General features: G+C 43.7%; 1 protein-coding gene and 1 long non-coding RNA gene across 3 annotated transcripts in view; one reads left to right on the top strand and one right to left on the bottom strand.

The window, feature by feature from the left end:
• Positions 1-4,983, bottom strand: part of CHRDL1 (chordin like 1) — a 45,063-nt gene extending 40,080 nt beyond the window's left edge. Inside the window, exons 1-2 of one of the 2 annotated variants that reach the window (XM_033946565.1) lie at positions 4,817-4,983; positions 1,067-1,210 (exon numbers count right to left, since the gene is read on the bottom strand). In XM_033946565.1, coding sequence (XP_033802456.1) covers positions 1,067-1,163 — 97 coding nt within the window. In that variant the 5' untranslated portion in view covers positions 1,164-1,210; positions 4,817-4,983. Of the gene's footprint in view, positions 1-1,066; positions 1,211-4,668; positions 4,786-4,816 lie in introns of those variants that run through there. The other variant, XM_033946566.1, reaches the window with a different exon arrangement.
• Positions 1-22,205, top strand: part of LOC117361361 — a 180,524-nt gene that overhangs the window by 153,687 nt on the left and 4,632 nt on the right. The window contains exon 3 of the long non-coding RNA XR_004539636.1: positions 1,098-1,524. This is a non-coding gene — a long non-coding RNA (uncharacterized LOC117361361). The remainder of the gene's footprint in view (positions 1-1,097; positions 1,525-22,205) is intronic.

Genomic DNA, 22,205 nt, shown 5'->3' with positions numbered 1-22,205 from the left:
AAGACTTAGCTAAAAAGAAAGATTTATAAACTATAAAGAGTTTTACCTCATGCAAAATTGTCATTTCTTTAATAAGACATTAACTCTTTTTTCTGAGGCCCTCAAAGTACCTACAAATCCCAAATGTGGCCCTGCAAAGGGTTTGAGTATGAGACCACTGGCCTATAGGAAGAGGAGATGCAAATGTTAAGATCCTTAGCCAATAGGGAGAGGAGGAGATAGTGGATGCTGTGGATGGGCCATTTGGCCTTTATCTGTCATCATGTTACAACGTTTCTATAACCATAAAGCCCTATGACCTCACAATGCAGGTGTAAAGAGCCTTAGCCTATAGCAGCGGTCTCAAAGTCACAGCCCGCCAGGTACTATTTTGAAACTTGAAACTTGATATGTTTATCATAATCACAAAAGTAAAATACAACCGTTTCTTGATCATTTGTCTCTTTAGCTATAAATGACAATATTATTATTAAGACTTAGCCAAAAGGAAACATTTATAAACCACAAAGAGTTTTACCTCATGCAAAATTGTCATTTCTTTAATAAGACATTAACTATTTTTTTCTGAGGCCCTCCAAATACCTACAAGTTCAAAATGTGGCCCTGCAAAGGGTTTGAGTTTGAGACCACTGGTCTAGCCCATAGTGTGCACTGTTTGCAGAGAGATGCACTCATTCAGAAAGATTGTGCACTCTTTCCAGATAGAGCACAGATGTGTGAACCGTTGCATTGAGGGTGCACTATTTCAAAAGGCGGGCTCTCTTAATAATAACATTGCAGCTGAAGACTACCCAAAACACCACAAATGAACAGTGCTGCACACGACATGGAAAACAAAAGAAACGGAACATTTTGGGTCTGAAAATCCCTGCTTTTCTTGAGATAGTTTGTTCGTGAAGGGTTCAAACACCACACGTAATTTTTCAAACAGTCACATAAAAGACAAATGCTTTATAGATTCTGATTGGTTATTTGATTATTATTATTTGTATGTAAATTGTATTGCACTTTTTGTTGGCATTAAAAACTAAATAAAGTTAAAAAAAAAAAAAAAGCTGCCACTTACGTTTTACTGGCTCTGATTTCCCTCCATCTAGGTAAAGAAGAAGTAGCAAACAGGAAAAGAGGAACCGAAAGTCTTCCAGCCCCCAAGGATTTCTCATTTTTCTCAAATATTTCAGGCCTCTTCGCAAACAAACACTGACTGAACCTGTTGGGTAGAAAGAAGGACTAACTACAGGCCCTCAGGTGATATCAGCTTACAAGCAACCACTACAAGAGTTTCAACAGGTGTGTCCTCTAATTCCCAGATCTAGACAGAGAGAGGTACAGAGGTAGAGAGAGGGGTTCGCAAAATGATAAAAGAGATGGATTGACTCCTGTGTGAAGAAGGCTAAAGCATTAAGGCTTCCACTTGAAGAAAAGCTGAGGAGAGATGTGATAAAATCCTGAGTGGAATGAGTTACCAGAAATCAAAACTACAAGGACACACAATGAAGTGACTTAGCAGTGCATTTAAAACAAGTAGGTAAAACTCTTTTCCCTCGTTAAAAGGCATCATCTATGCAGGAAAATTAGGGAAAACTTTTCTTCAAAATCGCTGAGTTTTGGACTAACCTTCCTGCCCTGCTGCGGAATCTGGGCTCCTTCCAACTATTCTGAAAGCATCTGAAAACTTGGCTAGTCTCAAAAATGTAAATCTCGCTACCCTCTTTATAATCACTAATTCTTATTATGTTTTTCCTTCCTTCTCTTAAAGTTCCTGTAAACCGTGCCGAGCTCTATCTTTATGGAGAGGATGCGGTATATAAACTTAAGGTTTAGTTTAGTTTAGTTTTTTCACTCAGTGAATATTTAAACTCTGGACTTTATTGTTGGAGGATGTGGTAAAAGCAGTTGGTACAGCTGAGTTTAAAAAGGTTTGGGCATGTTCCTGGAGGAAAAGTCCATAAACTAGTAAGGTTAACTTGGGGAAAGCAACTGCATATCCATGGGGGTAAGCTACAAGGGATCTATTTGCTGTTTTGATTCCTGCCAGATACTTATCACCTAGATTGGCCACTGTTGGAAAGAGGATACTGGACTTAATGGATCTGGCCCTATATGGGTAAACATGCATATTTACTTCTGAGTGATGCTAGAAGGAAGGAGAGACAGAAATAGAAATAATTGTTAGTTCTGTCTAGTGTTTAAAGTAACTTGTGTCAGATGAGTTTGGGTCTCATCGGAACAAAATGTGTCTAAAAACCTGCAACTTAGACAATCTAAAAGATAGGTCGTTCAAGTGCCAATAATCGAAATGGGTTTTTAGACGTATACAGAGATTTATAGGCTTCTGACTGCCGCTGTGCGTTCAGAGCGAAAAGGGGCATTTTTCAGTGAGTGCGGGATGGGGGCCAACTTAGTCTTAGTTGTCCTGCAGGGATAACTGAAAGTTTAACGAGACTGCCTAGACAGAACTTAGACGTTGTGACTTAGGTGATCTAAAACAGGTCTAAGTGCCCAGAAGGTATCCAAAATGATAACCACTGCAGGGACAAAGTACCCCCCCACACCCATATTCCCCCGGTTCATAGACAACGGCGCGAAAGACAAAAGTGTGCGCCGACAATTGAGCGCAGCGCGCGCCGCCGTGCCGCTCTAAATTACAGTTTTTAGGGGCTCCGATGGGGGTTTTTGTTGGGGAACCCCCCCAGTTTACTTAATAGACATCGCGCCGGCGTTATGGGGGGTTTGGGGGGTTCTAACCCTCCACATTTTACTGTAAACTGAACTTTTTCCCTAAAAACAGGGAAAAAGTGAAGTTTTCAGTAAAATGTGGGGAGTTACAACGCCCCTACAACACGGCGCGATGTCTATTAAGTAAAGTGGGGGGGTTCCCCCCCACGGCCCCCCCCCGTCGGAGTGCTAAAAACAGTAATTTAGAGTGGCGCAGCGGCGCGTGCTGCGCTCAATTGTCTGGGCGCGCCTTTGTCCCGGCGCGCTTTTGACCTGACACCATTCCCCCAGTCATCACTGACCCTCCCCCCTCACACCGCCATAAAAATATGAAAATGCCTCACACATCAAGACAAGCTGGGAGGTGGAAATGTTGCAAGAAGCAGTACATTTTTTTGTCTGGTTCAAAGACTTGTTTCTCCTTCTTATGGAAAATTACACTTATTTGCATTTTGCTTCTGACCCAGAAACTCACAATCAGGAATCCTGTATGAGATGCTTTTCTTTGCAATAAGACGGACATCACCTTTATTTATATCTTTAATTCATTTTCAAAGAGCTCAGAACAGGTTACAATATGTGTGTGCTAGGTGCCATTGACTCTTGCTCGAGTCGTAGTGAAGGAAAAAGTTTGCTTGGAACGATAGGTGAAATAGAAAACTTAAACTCCATCTATCCTATTCGCTCTTATCTCCTTCCTTCTAAGAAATCTCTGACCGGAGAAAAATCTGCCTTGTGGTAGGAGGGGGTTCTGAAAAGTGCTCAGCCCAACCAAGAAGAGAATGACATGGATATGGTTCAAGAAGTGATCTGAAACCATTTCCAAAAAACTGAATTTCGTTTCTGCAGAATGACACTTAAGGAAATAAGATAATGCTCTTTTCAGCTACAGTGGCAAAAGAACGCTCAGAATTTAGGAAGTTGGTTGGTTGGGCTGAGAACTTTTCGGCACCCCCTTGTATGTAATAAATATAGAGCAATCAAGCCATTGTGACATCACTGATGAGGCTGGCTCTTAAGGCATTGGTGGAGTGAGGCATTATGACATCACAATCTCAACTCTAGAATGTTGCTACCAAGGGGTGCTGAAAAGTTCTCAGCCCGGCCAAGAACAGAATGATGTGAATATGGTTCAACCAATGATCTGAAACAATGTCAAAGACATTGAATTTCATTTCTGCAAATTGGCACTTTGCAAAATAAAATAACGCTCAGAATTTAGGAAGTTCGTTGGTTGGGCTGAGACCCATAGAATGCTTCACTGGAAGATATCGAGATTTCCACAGAATTGTTTCCTGACTTACTGGGATTCCAGTTTCTTACCACGCGGGACATAAAGATGTTGGGTATTTAATTTCTGTAACAAAAACCCAACATAAACCGAGCACAGAAGTAACTAAACTTTACCTCTGCCTATCGGGAGAGTGGTATCTACTCTGCCACTGGGGAAACCCTACGTGCGTAGAAGATGGATTTGGAGAGAGTTTCGCTGCCCGGATCCTGGACATCATATGGAAGTTCACTGCCAAAGAAGTCCTGAGACTGGGAATGTGCCCCAGAGACGCTCCCTACAGAGCACAAGACTGATGCTCTGATCCAATATTATTTTTTTAAAGGTATCGCCTTATTTCCTTTGATTTCGGTTTTATTTCTAATCACTAGAAACTTGATGTATTTCTAAAACACTTCCAGACAAATTTGATTAACCTTAACATGCTAATGTAATTTTGAAAGTTTTTTGTAATATCGCTGTCTGTATACAGTACAGTCTCTTCCTCTTTAAACCGCTCTGAACTGTTTGTGGTATTGCGGTATATAAAAATAAAGTTATTATTATTCCGGACCCCTCCCCCATCTGTAGAATAAAGTTGGGGAAATTTCTCTTCCTTCTTTGCCTCACGTTCCCCTGTAGACAATCATTCTAATAAGTGCTCAGATACCTGGACTCACCATCCCAATCCTATCTGATCCGAGGATTTCAGAGGTAGGAAGAAGTACTGAGTACATTTCTCCGTTCTGTGTGGCAGACCCTACAGCTTCTGACACCGATCTTACTGCAGAGTGTCCAAAGGGGAAAGAAAGTACTGTCAAAACTTACCTTCTCGTCTTCCACCCTGGGCTGGGAACCAAATTAAAGAGAGAGAACCTTTCCTCTCTCCCTACGTTCTTCAGATGAGACTGATTCCAGTAGCCTGCTTCCGATGACCTCCTGGGGGGAAACGATGGATTGCTTCTTGCAGTTATTAGTAGGAGCCAGAAATCAAGTTTCCCAGCAGCAGAGTCTGTCTGAAAAAAAAAAAAAATAGAAAGAGATTGAGAGTGAGAGAGAGAGAGAGAGAGAGTGTGTGTGTGAGAGAGAGTCTGAGAGAGAGTAAGAAAGGGAGTGAGTGTGTGACAGAGAGAGAGTGTGAGAGAGAGTGAGAGACACACAGGGAGAGTGTGTGTGTGTGTGAGAGAGAGAGTAAGAGAGTGAGTATGAGAGAGAGTGTGAGTTTGTGTGTGTGTGTGTGTGAGAGAGAGTGTGAAAGTGAGAGACACAGAGTTAGAGACAGAGAGAGAGAGCGTGAGAGACATACACAGAGTGAGAGAGTGTGTGAGAGAGAGAGAGTAAGAATGAGAGAGAGTGTGTGAGAGAGGCACACACAGAGTGAGAGACTGTGTGTGTGAGAGAGACACACACATACACTGAGGGAGTGTGTGTGAGAGAGAGTAAGAATGAGAGACTGAGAAAGAAAGTGTGAGAGAGAGTGAGACACACACAGAGAGTGTGTATGTATGTGTGTGTGTGTGAGAGAGAGAGAGTGAGAGAGAAAGAATGAGAGAGAGTGTGTGTGTCTGAGAGAGAGAGACACACACACACACAGAGTGAGTGAGAGAGAGAGAGAGTGTGTGTGTGAGAGAGAGAGTAAGAGAGTGAGTCTGAGAGAGAGTGTGAGAGAGAGTGTGAGTGTGTGTGTGTGTGAGAGAGAGTGTGAAAGTGAGAGACACAGAGTTAGAAACAGAGAGAGCGTGAGAGACATACACAGAGTGAGAGAGTGTGTGAGAGAGAGAGAGTAAGAATGAGAGAGAGTGAGAGACACACAGAATGAGAGAAAAAGAGAGAGAGAGAGTGTGTGTGTCTGAGAGAGAGAGACACACACACACAGAGTGAGTGAGAGAGAGAGAGTGTGTGTGTGAGAGAGAGAGTAAGAGAGTGAGTCTGAGAGAGAGGGTGAGAGAGAGTGTGTGTGTGTGTGTGTGTGTGAGAGAGAGTGTGAAAGTGAGAGACACAGAGTTAGAGACAGAGAGAGAGAGCGTGAGAGACATACACAGAGTGAGAGAGTGTGTGTGAGAGAGAGAGTAAGAATGAGAGAAAAAGAGAGAGAGAGAGTGTGTGTGTGTGTGTGTGAGAGAGTTTTCTAGCTGTGGAGTGAAAAGGAGAAGATAGTTGAAAAGGACACAAGGAAAGCGCGCAGGGGTTAACGCGTGATGAAACGTCACGCGCATTAACCCCGCTAGCGCGGCTTGATAAAAGGAGCCCTATATCTAACTTAACGTATTCCAAGGCATCTGTAGGACTCCATTAATTATTTTGCTTCATCATCTCCCTTGTGTAACTCTCCTGAATTTGCTTTCTCATCATGTATTAAAAGTTCAACAAAGCATCTTTCTTCTTTCCATCTGTGACTTTCATTATAGGCCACTTTTGAACTATCCTCACATGAGATGCAGTTACTCTAAAGCAGTGGCCTCAAACTTGTGGCCCGCCAGGTCCTATTTTGAGGCCCTCGGTATGTTTATCATAATCACAAAAGTAAAGTGAAACAGTTTCTTGACCATATGTCTTTATCTATAAATGACACTATTATTATTAAGACTTAGCCAAAAGGAAAGATTTATAAACTATAAAGAATTTTACCTCCTGCAAAATTGTCATTAACTAATTTTTCTGAGGCCCTTCAAGTACCGACAAATCCCAAATGTGGCCCTGCAAAGGGTTGGAGTTGGAGACCACTTCTCTAAAAGGACAGGTGCTAGCTAAAGCTTATGAGCTGGCATGGACCCACCATGCGCTGTGACTGGGTCTCCACATCCCTCCTGCCACGGCCCTGATGCCTCACCATAGGGCCCTTGCTCAGAACCCTCACAGAAACCATGCCAAACCACTTGCCACCGCCAGCACCCAACTTTAATCCCATCCAATGCATTTCATGTTTCTCTCTACATACGGAAGGAAGGAAAAGCACCTTGGTCCTTTCCAATAGCTTCACCTCTCCACTTCCCTCCACTCATCCATATTCCCTGTTTTCCGGCTGCTAAAATTTTGAATCAAAACCCTGTGAATTACCCAATCCTGACCTGATTTTAATGCCCCCCATGCCCCCCATCACCCCTTCCCTTCCCACATTGCATCCTTCGGCCCAGTCACTTCCTCAATTGCATTGCCCTCCCCCCCCAACACTGCTGAATATTAGCCTTGAGGGAGAGGAACTTGGGATGCTTGACCCCTCATTAAAGGCAGCATTTGGTACAAACCCTCATGCCTTTTTCTAACAGCCGTAGTATTGAACCTTGAGTTGTACTTTGCGAATCTCACCCTTTTTCTTTAATACTTATACATCACTGAACAGCAGGAAATCTGCTTTATGGAAAATTACCTTGGGCAGTTTTAAACATTGCAATAGCATTTATGGATTGCTAATATGCCCAAGAAGGAGTTCAATGTGGTTTACAGTTTAGAAGGGCCTGGCTATGTCCAGGATTTACATTATTTCATTAGGGTTCATGACATAGATAAATGTAATACCCAATGCAATGACAGGTGGAAGGCCACTGCAGAGCCCTGTTACCTCTGTGTCTAGCATTTTTCACTAATTTACCGCAAACTTGCTTTTTGCCAGAAACCTTTAACATGTCCAAAATGCAGTGATGGAGAGCAAAGGCAAGATGCGCGAGTCCTGGAATGCAAAATAGATTTATAGTAACAGCGATCAAAGCTAAAGTGGAAAGGAGTGTAAGAAACATGTTTCAACCCTCTAAGGCAGGGGTGTCCACTTTTTGGCTTCCCTGGGCCGCATTGGCTGAAAAAATTTTTTATGGGACCGCGCAAGCGCTACAGCAAGACAGAGCCGGCAAGATGGTAAACACCCGGGGGCAGCAGAGGAAAACACTGCATCGCCATTGACTAGGGCCGCACAAAATACTTCACGGGGCCGCAGGTTGGACACCCCTGCTTTAAGGGCACATTAAACAGGCTTACCGCGGGAAGTGTGCTGCCATCTTGTGGTAAATTTGCCGGTACTAGAAGCCCTCTTTAATCGATAAGAGGATTGCCAATCTAAGTCCTGTTAGCTTGGTATAGCCCAGGGGTAGACAATTCCAGTCCTCAAGAGCTGGAGCCAGGTCAGGTTTTCAGGATATCCACAATGAATATGTATGAGAAGATGGATTTGCATGCACTGCCTCCTTGAGATGCAAATCTATCTCATGCATATTTATTGTGGCTATCCTGAAAACCTGACCTGGCTCTGGCTCTCGAGGACCGAAATTGCCTACACTACTCCACATCATTCTTTTGTTGGTTGGGCTGAGAACTTTTCAGCGGCCCCTCGTATTGTGATGTCACAATGCATCATTCCACCAATGCCTAAGAGCCAACCTCATCGGTGATGTCACAATGGCTTGGTTTCCCTATATTTGTTTCCATTTACTAGTGTGAAATAACTTGTAAGTTTCAGGGCTCCACATTGGGGTAGGCAATTCCGATTCTCGAGAGCCGCAGGCTGAAAACCTGACCTGCCTGTGGCTCTCGAGGACCGGAATTGCCTACCCCTGGTACAGCCTTATATAATCTTGCAAGCAACCCAGACCCAGTCTGTATAGAGTTTTAAACACCAGTGCCTATAATTTAAACTCAATTCTTGTTTTATAAGGAAGCCAATGAAACTTCACTAAAAAAGGGGAGGATTGAACAAAGCACCCCTAATGTCAACTTGGCAACCACATTTTGAGACCCAAGTAAAGAATATTACAGTAATCAAAACTGAATAAGAAAAACAAATTATGCTATTGCAAATTTTTCTGATGCATTTTCCTCTCGTACTAAAGGTTTTCTTGGTTAGAAGAAATAGCAACATTGAGCTGTGTGTCCCAAGCACGTAACGATGCATCAAGCTGAAAGATAACGTTCAAACCTTGATCTAATTCTTATTGTAAACTGCATAGATTCCTTGCAGAGAATTGCGGTATATAAGACAATGTATCGTATTGTACTGATATGTCCAGGTGGACGTCGATCGAGAAGGGGATCCGATGAGGAAGATCTGAGGCCCAGGAGAAACCCTAGCATGAGAAGGAAGAGTCAAGGAACGCAGCCACCTAAGAACACTGCAGTTTCTGTAAAGAAATGCTTAATGGGTACTCTGTAATGTTCTTTGGGGAAAGCAAACATTCAGAAAGGTGTGACACTTTCATTCCTGGAGTAACCGTGTGGACTGAATCGCAGCAAGACAAGTGCGCCTTTCATCTGCCATCTTTCTGCACGTGTGAAGGGTCAAATTTCCGCAAACTCAAGGCTACAGAATTATCAGAGCTGGGCTGAAGCCAGCAGGAACCAATTTATGGGTGTCTCAACAATTGAGAAAAACCTGGAAAGTGTGATTCACTGAGGCAGGGAAAATGAGGGGGGTAGAGAGGGAATCAGCCTCAGCTTCAACCAGTTGAAAGTACATACAGTTTAAACCACTCTGCAGGCACAATATAAATAAGATCCAATTAATATGGCAATGAATCAATTAGCCCGTCAAGAATCTAATGTGACAAAATTTCCATGCAAATTCACAACATTTCCCCGTAGATTTTACGGCCTCTTTGAATGCAAATCACCTTGAACCTTTTTTGGTATAGTGCGATTAACAAGTTGTGTATTAGATTAGATTAGATATTCTAAACGCGGTCTCACCGGAGTCTTATGCAGGGGCATCAATACCTCTTTTTTCCTACTGGCCATACCTCTCCCTCTGCACCCAAGCATAGGGTTACCAGATTTTCCCAAAGGAAAATCCAGACCCATGGCCACGCCCCAGGACCGTCCAGTTCCGCCCCCCCAGATGGCATCCGCTTATAGGCGAATGCAATGCGATGATATCACCGCATTACATGCATGGATGCCCCTTCCCGATGCAATTTTGTCAGGAAGCTTTTCAAAACGCAGACAAAGTGCCGGGTTGTGAAAAGTTATCCGGACCCTCGGACATGTCCTCAAAAGGAGGACATGTCCCGGGAAACCCTACCCGAGCATCCTTCTACTTCCTGTTTAATAGTGTGACGTGACTGCACATCAAGGGCCTGATTCTCTAAAGGACGCCAATCTCGGCAGCTGCCTAAGCAGCAGCCATCGATCACGTGCCATTTAGAGAATCACATCTTTTTTTTTTCTCTAACAGACGCCTTAAATGTAGGCCAGCGTTGTAAAGGCCTACTTTTAAGGCGTCTGTCTCGCGCCTACTGAGATGCATAGGGATGCTTACGGACGCCCAAGGCCACTTCCCGGTGGAAGCCACACCCACGCCAGCCTTGGGCATCCGTAAGCATCCCTATGCATCTCCACAGGCACTAGACGGACGCACACAATATAGGCGTCATTCACCACGCCCATTAAAAAAACAACAACACGCGTTCTGATTTGCTGGTGAGACAGCAGTAAGACACTTACTGCCACTGTTTGTAGAATCAGTCTCAAAATTTAAATTTAATTTCCTACGAGCATCGTTAAGCTACTGTCTTGCTTTGCGGTTGCATTGTGGGCATTTCTGCGCATGTCTTCAGTGTGCGGCTTTGAGCATTGGCCTCCCGGAGAGAAAGATATTATCATTTCTGGTTTATTTTTCATAAACAACACAGTATCATGGTGACTGGACCGGTGATGGGACTAAATTGCGCGAGACAACGGCGCGCCGACAACTGAGCGCAAGGTTGATGGCGCGCCGACGAAAAGCACTATTTTAAAGGGCTCCAACTGGGGGTGTGGGGGGGGACCCCCCTACTTTACTTAACAGACATTGCGCTGGCGCTGTGGGGGGTTTGGGAGGTTGTAACCCCCCACATTATACTTAAAACTGAACTTTTTCCCTAAAAAACAGGCAAAAAGTTCGGTTTCAAGTATAATGAGGGGGGTTACAACCCCCCAAACCCCCCACAACGCCAGCGCGATGTCTGTTAAGTAAAATGGGGGGATTTCCCACCAACACCCCCCGTCGGAACCCTTTAAAATAGTGCTTTTCTTCGGCGCGCTGTCAACCTTGCGCTCAGTTGTCGGCGCGCCGTTGTCTCGCGTGATTTTGTCTATGAACCGACTGGACCAGGTCCAAAAATTTTCAAGAAATAAAATAATAAATAAATGGACAGGTTATCTAGTCCAGTGTTTCTCAACTCGGTCCTGGAGCCCCCCCTTGCCAGTCAGGTTTTCAGGCTATCCACATCGAATTTGCATAAACTTGATTTGCATACACTGCCTCCATTATATGCAAATTTCTTTCATGCATATGACTGGCAAAGGGGTACTCCAGGACCCGAGTTGAGAAACACTGATTTTAGTCCAGTAAAAAGGGCATCGTCTGTAATTCATTTCATAACCGTCCTTTCGGCATTTTAAATGGAATAGCTTTGCAAGCACAATACAAGGCTGAGGGGGTAAGTTACCAAGGTGCGTCTTTTTTTTTCATCTTTATTAATTTTCCAAACTACCATTGTGCAAACAAACAATTTCAAAATACATAATATTACAAGCAATGCACATTAAACTTATAGACATTAATGAACAATTATTTTCCCCCACCCCCCACCAAATAATCAGAAAGAAGATACCTACAAGAAACTATCCATATGTTCCCTGATTTAAACTCCAATGCAAACCCCTCCTCCACCCTCCCACCCACCCTGGATGTGTATTCTGAAAGGTCAACAGAAGCATCAGGCTAGTGGAAAAGCAAGCTTGCCCTGCCAGATCCACCCCCACTCCTATGGTAGACCTTATCCAGGTCCAGTAGGGTCATTGGGCAGAAGCAATGCATGGTCGCTCCTGCCCAGTCTGTCACTGGCTATAAAACGGCACTCCTAACGGTAATCTCACATGACTACCACTAGGGGGTATTGCAAGAGGGTGCTGTAAAGTTCTCAGCCCAGCCAACCAACTTCCTAAATTTGGAGCTTTATTTTGCCACTGTAGCTGAATATAAGAATTGCTGCTGCTGGGTCAGACCAGTGGTCCATCGTGCTCAGCAGTCCGCTCCGACGATAGCCCTTTGGTCAAAGACCAGTGCCCCAACTGAGTCTAGCCTTACCTGCGTACATTCTGGATCAGCAGGAACTTGTCTAACTTTGTCTTGAATCCCTGGAGGGTGTTTTCCCCTATAACAGCCTCCAGAAGAGTGTTCCAGTTTTCTACCACTCTCTGGATGAAGAAGAACTTCCTTATGTTTGTACGAAATCTATCCCCTTTTAATTTTAGAGAGTGCCCTGTCGTTCTCCCTACAGGGTGAACAACCTGTCCTTATCTACTAAGTCTATTCCCTTCATTATCTTGAATGTTTCAATCATGTCCCCTCTGTCTCCTCTTTTCAAGGGAGAAGAGACCCAGTTTCTCTAATCTCTCACTGTACTGCAACTCCTCCAGCCTTGGACCCATGCTCTTCAACATATTTATAAACGACCTGGAAATTGGTACAACGAGCGAGGTGATAAAATTTGCGGATGATACAAAGTTATTCAGAATAGTGAAGACACTCTGCAACGTGACATAAACATGCTCGAGAAATGGGTTGCGACATGGCAAATGAGTTTAACGTGGATAAGTGTAAGGTGATGCATGTCGGTTACAAAAATCTTATTCACGAATACAGGATGTCCGGTGCGGTACTCAGAGAGACCTCCCAGGAAAGAGACTTGAGACTGAATACTGGTCGACAAGTCAATGAAGCCGTCCACACAATGCGTGGTGGCGGCAAAAAGGGCGAATAGAATGCTAGGAATGATTAAGAAGGGATCACAAACAGATCGGAGAAGGTTATCATGTTGCTGTACCTGGCCATGGTACACCCCCACCTGGAATACTGCATCCAGCACTGGTCGTCGTACATGAAGAAGGACATGGTACTACTCGAAAGGGTGACGGGACTAAATTGCGCGAAACAACGCCGTTCCGACAACTGAGCGCAAGGTTGACGGCTCGCCGAAGAAAACCACTATTTTAAAGGGCTCCGACGGGGGTGTGTGGGGGGGAACCCCCCCCACTTTACTTAACAGACATTGCGCTGGCGTTGTGGGGGACTTGGGGGGGTGGAACCCCCTACATTATACTTAAAACTGAACTTTTTCCCTAAAAAACAGGCAAAAAGTTTGGTTTCAAGTATAATGAGGGGGGTTACAACCCCCCAAACCCCCCACACACCAGCGCGATGTCTGTTAAGTAAAATAGGGGGGTTCCCCACCAACACCCCCCGTCGGAACCCTTTAAAATAGTGCTTTTTTTTGGCGCGCCGTCAACCTTGCGCTCAGTTGTCTGCGCTCAGTTGTCGGTGCGCCGTTGTCTCGCGCGATTTTGTCTATGAACCCTCAAAAGGGTCCAGAGAAGAGTGACTAAAATGGTTAAGGAGCTGGAGGAGTTGATGTACAGTGAGAGATTAGAGAAACTGGGTCTCTTCTCCCTTGAAAAGAGGAGACTGAGAGGGGACATGATTGAAACGTCAAGATACTGAAGGGAATAGACTTAGTAGATAAAGACAGGTTGTTCACCCTCTCCAAGGTAGGGAGAACGAGAGGGCACTCTCTAAAGTTAAAAGGGGATAGATTCCGTACAAACGTAAGGAAGTTGTTCTTCACCCAGAGAGTGGTGGAAAACTGGAATGCTCTTCCGGAGTCTGTTATAGGGGAAAACACCCTCCAGGGATTCAAGACAAGGTTGGACATGTTCCTGCTGAACCAGAACGAACGCAGGTAAGGCTAGACTCAATTATGGTTCTGTTCTTTGACCTAAGGGCCACCGTGGGATCGAACTGCTGGGCATGATGAACCACTGGTCTCACCCAGTAGTGGTCTTATGTTCTTGGATCCCCCTTCCAAATTTCTGCCCTGCTATTTAGCATATTTAACATCAGCCTTGTTTGGCCAGGATTATGATGAAGAGGGACTTGGTTATAGCACAAGGTACATTCCAGTCAGGTACAGCAAGTGTTTCTCTGGGTTCATAGACATAATCGCGGAAGACAAAGGCGCGCGCCGACAACTGAGCGCAAGACGGAGGCGCACACCGAAGAAAATTACTGTTTTTAGGGGCTCCGACGGGGGGTTTTGTTGGGGAGCCCCCCCCCCACTTTACTTAATACAGATCGCGGCGGCATTGTGGGGGGTTTGGGGGGTTGTAACCCCCCCCATACATTTTACTGGAAACTTAACTTTTTCCCGAAAAACATGGAAAAAGTGAAGTTTTCAGTAAAATGTGGGGGGTTACAACCCCCCAAACCCCCCACAACGCCCCCACAACACGGCGCAATCTGTATTAAGTAAAGTGGGGGGTTCCCCCCCACGCCCCCCTGTCGGAGGCCCTAAAAACAGTAATTTTCTTCGGCGCACGCTTCCGCGCTGCGCTCAATTGTCTGCGTGCGCAATTTGTCCCGGCGTGCTTTTGACCTGACACCATTTCTCTGTCCCTCGAAGACTCACAGTCTAAGTCTATACCTGGTTCAATATAGAGTTAACTCCCCTTTTTACGAAGCTGTGTCAGGCTTTTTTAAATCGCCGGCTGCGGCGTTATTAGCTCCGACGCTCGTAGAATCCCTTTAAGCTTCGAAGCTAATATTGCTGCGACTGATGATAAAAAATACCCTAACATGGCAAGTGATTTATCCAGTTTGCTACAGTGGGATTTTGAACCCTGAGTTGCCTCATTCTGTTGGGGAAAAAGGTCCAAATCTGGACAATACATCTACGCTAACCCCCCCCCCCATCCCTTTTATGAGCATCGGAACTTTTATTGCTGCACCAAAAATACTAATGTGACTTCATGCAAGGTTGCCAATTTCAATGCAAAAATAAGCAAGAGATTGACACTTAATCCCACAGAAAATGCAAATCCAGCGAAAACTCTGTGGAGATGGTGATGTTCAAGATGCAGGCTTCATTTGAAAATATACAAATTCATAATCCACATAAAATATATCTAGGATCCAAACCGTTGGGAAATATCAGTTTCTTTTTATTTTTTTTTTTAATAATTCTTTATTCATTTTTACAAATTACATTAAGTGTTAATATTTTAATTCACAGTAACAATAAATACATCACTTATAAACAATCATTGGTATATTACATAGATTCTTATCCCTATCCCTCCCTATCCCTCGCCCATCCCCCCAACCATATACTCCATTATTGTATGATATATGTAATAATAAAATACCCCCCTCCCTACCTCATAAGCTAATAAACATAAGGGAAATAATTTTACTTAATCCTGACAATATTTTGTTAATGGTTTCCATACATCCTGAAATTTCTTAAAATATCCCTTTTGTAACGCAGTAAATCTTTCCATTTTATAGATATGGCATAAAGAATTCCACCAAAAGTTATAATTTAATCTCCTCCAGTCTTTCCAATTATATGTGATTTGTTGAATGGCAACCCCTGTCATTATAAGTAGCAATTTATTGTTGTTCGCAGAAATCTGGCTTTTTGCTCTCATATCCATACCAAATATCAGTTTCGACAATGTTGTCTTCCTCAGGGGTCCCTAAATGTCCTGATATAAAAAACACGTGGATTAAAAATTGAAAACGGTAGTGAATCGTAACTCTGCGCAAATGAGGAATACTCAAAAGTGGGCAATTTCAATGTGGTCATAGTCCAACACCTAGAAATAAGACTGTTTCATTGCTTGTGAAGTTTTTTCCTCTCTTATGGATAATATATTCTCATTAATAAAGCTGATGCACAACCAGGGATTCTAATTTCATGTCTGGTTCTGCGCGTTCCTTTTTCTGTCAGTGATTCCTTCCTTCCACCTATCCTTAGGGACAGGCAGCATACATTTCAATCCATGAATTCTTTTTTTTCTTCATATTCAGACATTTCATGCCACTTTCAAAACAAACAACCTACCATTTTCCCAGTCGTAAGCCCTTTCATTTGAACACTGATTATTTATTTGTTCAGGGACTAAGATAAATACCGAATATCTGGAAAAACATAACCTACTCCACCCCTCACAATCAGGATTCCGAACTAACCATAGTACAGAAACACTACTTGTCACATTACTAGATACAGCCCGACAACACATCAGTAAAGGAAAAAAAATGATATTAATACAATTAGACCTCTCCGCAGCATTTGACCTAGTTGACCACACCTTATTACTACAAATTCTCGACGCCATAGGAATCTCAGGCAAGGTCTACAAATGGTTTCAGGGGTTCCTCAAATCTAGAACCTACAGGGTAAAATACAATGATATCAAATCAGAACCATGGACAAATCCCTGCGGAGTTCCACAAGGATCACCTCTCTCACCTACGCTCTTCAACCTCTTTATCTCCTCCCTAGGAGCCACTTTAGATACCCTAGATGTCACATCTTTCAGCTATGCTGATGACATCACCATAATCCTCCCATTCGACCCATCAGAGACCACCACCACAACAAAGCTAGAAACAACCTTAGACACAGTAGAAAAATGGATGATGGATCACAAACTAAAACTAAATTCTGAAAAAACAAAATTCCTTTTGCTCGAAAAAGCCCAAACTCCTACCATCACTGAACTGAAAATCAAAAATACCAAATACCCAATACAACCCGAACTAAAACTCCTAGGAGTTACGATAGACAGATGTTGCACAATGCAGCCCCAGATCAGCAAAACAACCCAGAAAGCTTTTCTAACCATGAGAAATCTCCGTAAAATCAGAAAATTCTTTGACCAAGCACAATTTAGACTAATCGTCCAATCCCTAGTCTTAGGTCTGCTGGATTATTGCAACTCCCTATATCTTCCTTGTCCAGCCACTATGATAAAACAACTCCAGACCATACAAAACACCGCCCTCAGATTGATCTACTCACTCAAAAAATATGATCACATAACAACTGCCTTCTTAGACTCTCACTGGCTACCCATACAAGCACGAATCCAATTCAAATTCTACTGCCTGATATTCAAAGCATTACACGGCTCTTCCCCCTCCTATCTAAATAACCGCTTAAACCAAATCTCCACCTCAAGACACAGAAGAACCTCGAACCCTTTCGCCTTCCCCCCACTCAAAGGCACACAACGCAAGAAAATGTTTGACAACCTTCTAGCAACACAAGCAGCAAAAATCAACCATTCCATCTCCAATCTTATGACAATATCAGACAACTTCAAAACATTCAGAAAAGAAATCAAAACCCTGCTTTTCAAAAAATTCATCCAAATATCTTAACCCCTCCTCTTTTACCTCCAGAAGATTCACCTACCTTCAGATAACCTTCCCCCAAATTACCCACCTTAACACCTTCCAATTAAACAAATACCATAAATAGATTGTAACCTACCCTCTCTAACTGCATTCCATATGTATTTTTCATACAGTTCTTCACTGTCAGTTTAATTTCCATCCTATAAGTTCACATAGAATTTTACTTTTTTCAACCATCTTTATTTTCTCTTCTTTATTAATTTCCAGGTACTTTAGTTAGATTGTGAGCCTTCGGGACAGTAAGGGAATTTTTTAAGATTTATAATCTTAATGTATATTTTCTTCAAACCGCTTAGAACCTAACGGATGTAGCGGTATATAAGAAATAAATTACATTACATTACATAAATAGGGCACAGCGACCACGGTCAGAATTTGAATGTCTAGGTTCATTATGGGGGAGTTTTTCCGTCCCAATGGTGGATAATTTGTGGTTTCTGTAACAAACAATGTCTGCCTTGCATGGATTGTAGGAGAGCAAAACATTTCAAGGGTCGCCTCCATTTTTGCACTTGCCTTGCGTCTCTTGTTCGGGGTTTTTGGTTTTTTTTTCTCTCTCCAAAGGTCCGTTTAGTGAACCAGCAAGCAAAAGTATACAAGCAACATCACACAGCAGATGTACGGTCCAGATGAAGCACCTTTAAATTTCATAACATTTCATCCCACCCAGCCTTCCTGTGGTTCCCAGACCCCACCCCCTTCTTCCTTCTCTTCTTATCCTGCTTGCTGAGGGCGACTTCCACACCACTCGCGGTGTTGCCGTATCTGTGGATATGCTGTACCTGCAGCCTGCCAGCGGTTTTTCACCTGCAGAAATGGCTTTGAAAAAGACCCTCACTCAGATAAATGTGCCGTGGGTCCGAAAGAACCTAAAGATATGCAAATAAATTACTCAGATAATTTCATAAGGATTTCAGCCAGCTGTGAGTTCAAGTCTGATTGCTGATAACATTATGGGCCTGATTTTGTTTAACAGGATGCCTGAGAAGACCAAAAAAACCTCCATTTAAGTCTATTTTAATAAAGAAAACAAAGGCATGTTTGTGCACTTACAGATGTCTTGCAAACTTTCCGAAACTACAGCACGCTAAACCGGGAGCCGTGGCTTGAGGGCATCCAGAAATGTGCGGACGTCGATGCGATGGTATCACGTGCGTGCATGACATCATCACGGTTGACATCTGTGAATGTGCGAAGGCCCTCCAGACAGGACCCTGAGCCGCCAATGGGCAGGTGCTGGAAGAGAAAGAGGACAGGCGCCGGCTCACTGCCTACAGGATGTGTCTCTACCCACGAGAGGCACGTCCAGTAGGCAGTCAGCCAGTGCTGGCGTCTTTTCTGTTCCCCGGCGTCTCGCGGCACACCCGGAATCTCGCCGTGGCACACAGTTTGTGATACACTGCTCTAAGAGATCCCACATGACTAACCCATGCTTTCTTAAGAACATAAGAATTGCCGCTGCTGGGTCAGACCAGTGGTCCATCATGTCCAGCAGTCCGCTCCCGTGGCGGCCCCAGGGTCAAAGACCAGTGTCTAACTGAGACCAGCCCTACCTAATTATGTTCCGGTTCAGCAGGAACTTGTCTAACTTTGTCTTGAATCCCTGGAGGGTGTTTTCCCCTATAACAGCCTCCGGAAGAGCGTTCCAGTTTTCTACCACTCTCTGGGTGAAGAAGAACTTCCTTACGTTTGTACGGAATCTATCCCCTTTTAACTTTAGAGAGTGCCCTCTCGTTCTCTCTACCTTGGAGAGGGTGAACAACCTGTCTTTATCTACTAAGTCTATTCCCTTCAGTACCTTGAATATTTTGATCATGTCCCCTCTCAGTCTTTTCTTTTCAAGGGAGAAGAGGCCCAGTTTCTCTAATCTCTCACTGTAGGGTAACTCCTCCTGCTCCTTTACCGTTTTGGTTGCTCTTCTCTGGACCCTTTCGAGTAGTACCGTGTCCTTCTTCATGTATGGTGACCAGTGCTGGACGCAGTATTCCAGGTGAGGGTGTACCATGACCCGATTCAGCGGCATGATAACCTTCTCCAATTTGTTTGTGATCCCCTTCTTCATCATTCCTAGCATCCTATTCGCCCTTTTTGCTGCTACCACGCATTGTGCAGATGGCTTCATTGCCCTGTCAACCAGCACTTCCAAGTCTCTTTCCTGGGAGGTCTCTCCAAGTAATGCCCTGGACATCCTGTATTCGTGTATAAGATTTTTGTTACCGACATGCATCACCTTACACTTATCCACGTTGAACCTCATTTGCCATGTCGCAGCCCATTTTTCAAGCGTGTTTATGTCTTGAATTCAGACATAGTCCTCGTCTTCACCGGGAGGTTGTTACATGCATCCATCATCCTTTCTATGAAGAAATATTTCCTTAGATTACTTTGGAGCCTATCCCTCTTCAACTTTATCTTATCCTGTCATTCCAGAGCTTCCTTTCAGTTGCAAGAGATCCACCTCCTGTGCATTTATGCTCTGACAATATTTTAAATGTCTCTTTCATAACTCCTCTTGTCTTTCTTCCAAGGTACATATACTGAGGTATTTGAGTCTGTCTCTATGATGAAGACCACTGACTATTTTAGCAGGTAAAATGACAATGAGAATGTGTTTTTGAGGTGCTTGTATTGCCATTTTAAAATACACCTGAATCACACCTCCTTTAAATCTCAGTGTATTGCTGCAATGTTTATAGATAACACCTTTTCTAAAATCTGTGCTTCTAGACAGGGCCAACTTCTGCCCAGTGGCGTACCAAGGGGGGGGGCAGTCCGCCCTGGGTGCACAGCCAAGGGGGTGCACAGCTGGCTACTCACCAGGGAAAGGCTGCCATTGCCGTCCTCAGGAACAAGCCAGCGCCGAGTTCTCCCTCCCTGTTTCTCTACCCCGCGAGCCGACCAGCTCTAACCGTCCAACGTCAATTCTGATGTTGGAGAGGACGTTCTGGGCCAGCCAATCACTGCCTGGCTGGCCCGGAACGTCCTCTCTGACGTTAGAATGGACGTTGGGCAGCGAGTGTTGGTCGGCCCGCGGGGAAGAGAAGCTGGGTGAACTCGGCGCCGGCCTGTTTCTGATGGCCAGTGGCAGCCTTTCACCGGCGGTGGTGGCAGCAGCATGTTTCCCAATGGTGGTGGCATGGGAGAGGGCAGGGAGAAAGAAAGAAAGTGTGGGGGGGGGGGGGAGACAGGGAGCCAGAAAGAAAGAGGGCAGGGTGAAAGAAAGAAAAAAATGGGTCAAGGGGGGAGAGAGAGAGAGAAAGACAGACATAGAGAAAGAAAGAGGGCATGGAGAGAGAAAGAAAGAAGGGGGCAGGGTGAAAAAAAGAAAAAAATGGGTCATGGGGAGAGAGAGAGAGAGACAAACAGAAAGAAAGGGGGCATGGGGAGAGAGAAAGAAAAAAGGGAGTAGGGTGAAAGAAAGAAATGGGGCATGGAGAGAGAGAGAGAGAGAAAGACAGACAGAGAAAGAAAGGGGGCATGGAGAGAGAAAGAAGGGGGCAGGGTGAAAGAAAGAAATGGGGCATGGAGAGACAGAGACAGACATAGAGAAAGAAAGGGTGCATGGAGAGAGAAAGAAAGAAGGGGCAGGGTGAAAGAAAGAAAGAAATGGGGCATGGAGAGAGAGAGAAAGACAGACAGAGAAAGAAAGGGGGCATGGAGAGAGAAAGAAGGGGGCAGGGTGAAAGAAAGAAATGGGGCACGGAGAGAGAGAGAAAGACAAACATAGAGAAAGAGGGAGCATGGAGAGAGAGAAAGAAAGAAAGGGGCAGGGTGAAAGAAAGAAAGAAATGGGGCACGGAGAGAGAGAGAGAGAAAGACAGACATACAGAAAGAAAGGGGGCAAGTAGAGAGAAAGAAAGAAGGGGACAGGATGAAACAAAGAAAAAGTTGGGAGAGGGAATGAGGTCTGGAGGAGAGGAAGCATACAGGAGGCTGAAAGAAGGAAATAAATATTGGATGCACAGTCAGAAGAATAAAGTGCAACCAGAGACTGATGAAATTACCAAAGGTAGGAAAAATGATTTTATTTTCAATTTAGTGATCAAAATGTGTCCGTTTTGAGAATTTATATATGCTGGCTATATTTTGCACTATGGCCCCCTTTTACTAAACCACAATAGCAGTTTTTAGCGCAGGGAGCCTATGAGCATCGAGAGCAGCGAGGGGCATTCAGCACAGCTCCCTGCGCTAAAAAATGCTATCGCAGTTTAGTAAAAAGGGAGGGGGTATATTTGTCTATTTTTGTATAGTTGTTACTGAGGTGACATTGCATAAAGTCATCTGCCTTGACCTCTTTGAAAACCCGCGGAATATAAATGATAATTAACATTTTCTCTGTGTACAGTGTGCTTTGTATTTTTAAAATTTTATTGTTGGTAGATCATTTTGATTTGGCCATGAAGATAAGAGGGTGGGAGGGAGGGGAGCTGCTGAAAGACATCTAGTAATCCTTGCAAGCTTGACTGTGCAGGGAATTATTTTTGTAAAATCATGTTTTGTTATGTGACTGGCATTATTTAGACTTTAATTTCTATGAATGAATAGAATGAAAATGATATAAAATTACTTGCTTGTTTTTATGTGCATGCTCTGAAGGAAAGTGGAGAGAGAGTGGGCTGAGGACGCTGAAGGGAAATGGGGAAGAGAGAGTGGGGAGAAGACACTGATTTATAAATTGACAATTGTACAGAATATTGTTTCTTTTTATATTTTAATATAATAAGTTCAATATAAAACAATTCAAAGCTTGTGTGGATGGAATCAGGTGTTTGTGGGGATGAGGACCGAGCTTACAGAAATTAGTCCAATAAAATGGAATTTTCTTATTTCTCATTATTTGTTTTATTTTTATTTGTTAATTTGTAAAGTGGTAATTGTTATGTATTAGTTTTTTTTCAAATTTACATCTACTGTCTTTATATTTTGCACAGTATTAGAGGACATGTATTACTGTTTTTGAGGTGTTGTGGTGTTGCATTGTATGCAGAGTCT

Source organism: Geotrypetes seraphini, chromosome 5 (genome assembly GCF_902459505.1).
Source record: "Geotrypetes seraphini chromosome 5, aGeoSer1.1, whole genome shotgun sequence".
NCBI lineage: Eukaryota > Metazoa > Chordata > Amphibia > Gymnophiona > Dermophiidae > Geotrypetes > Geotrypetes seraphini.
The sequence above is the reverse complement of the archived record's forward strand: the minus strand, read 5'-3'. Positions and strand labels throughout refer to the sequence as shown.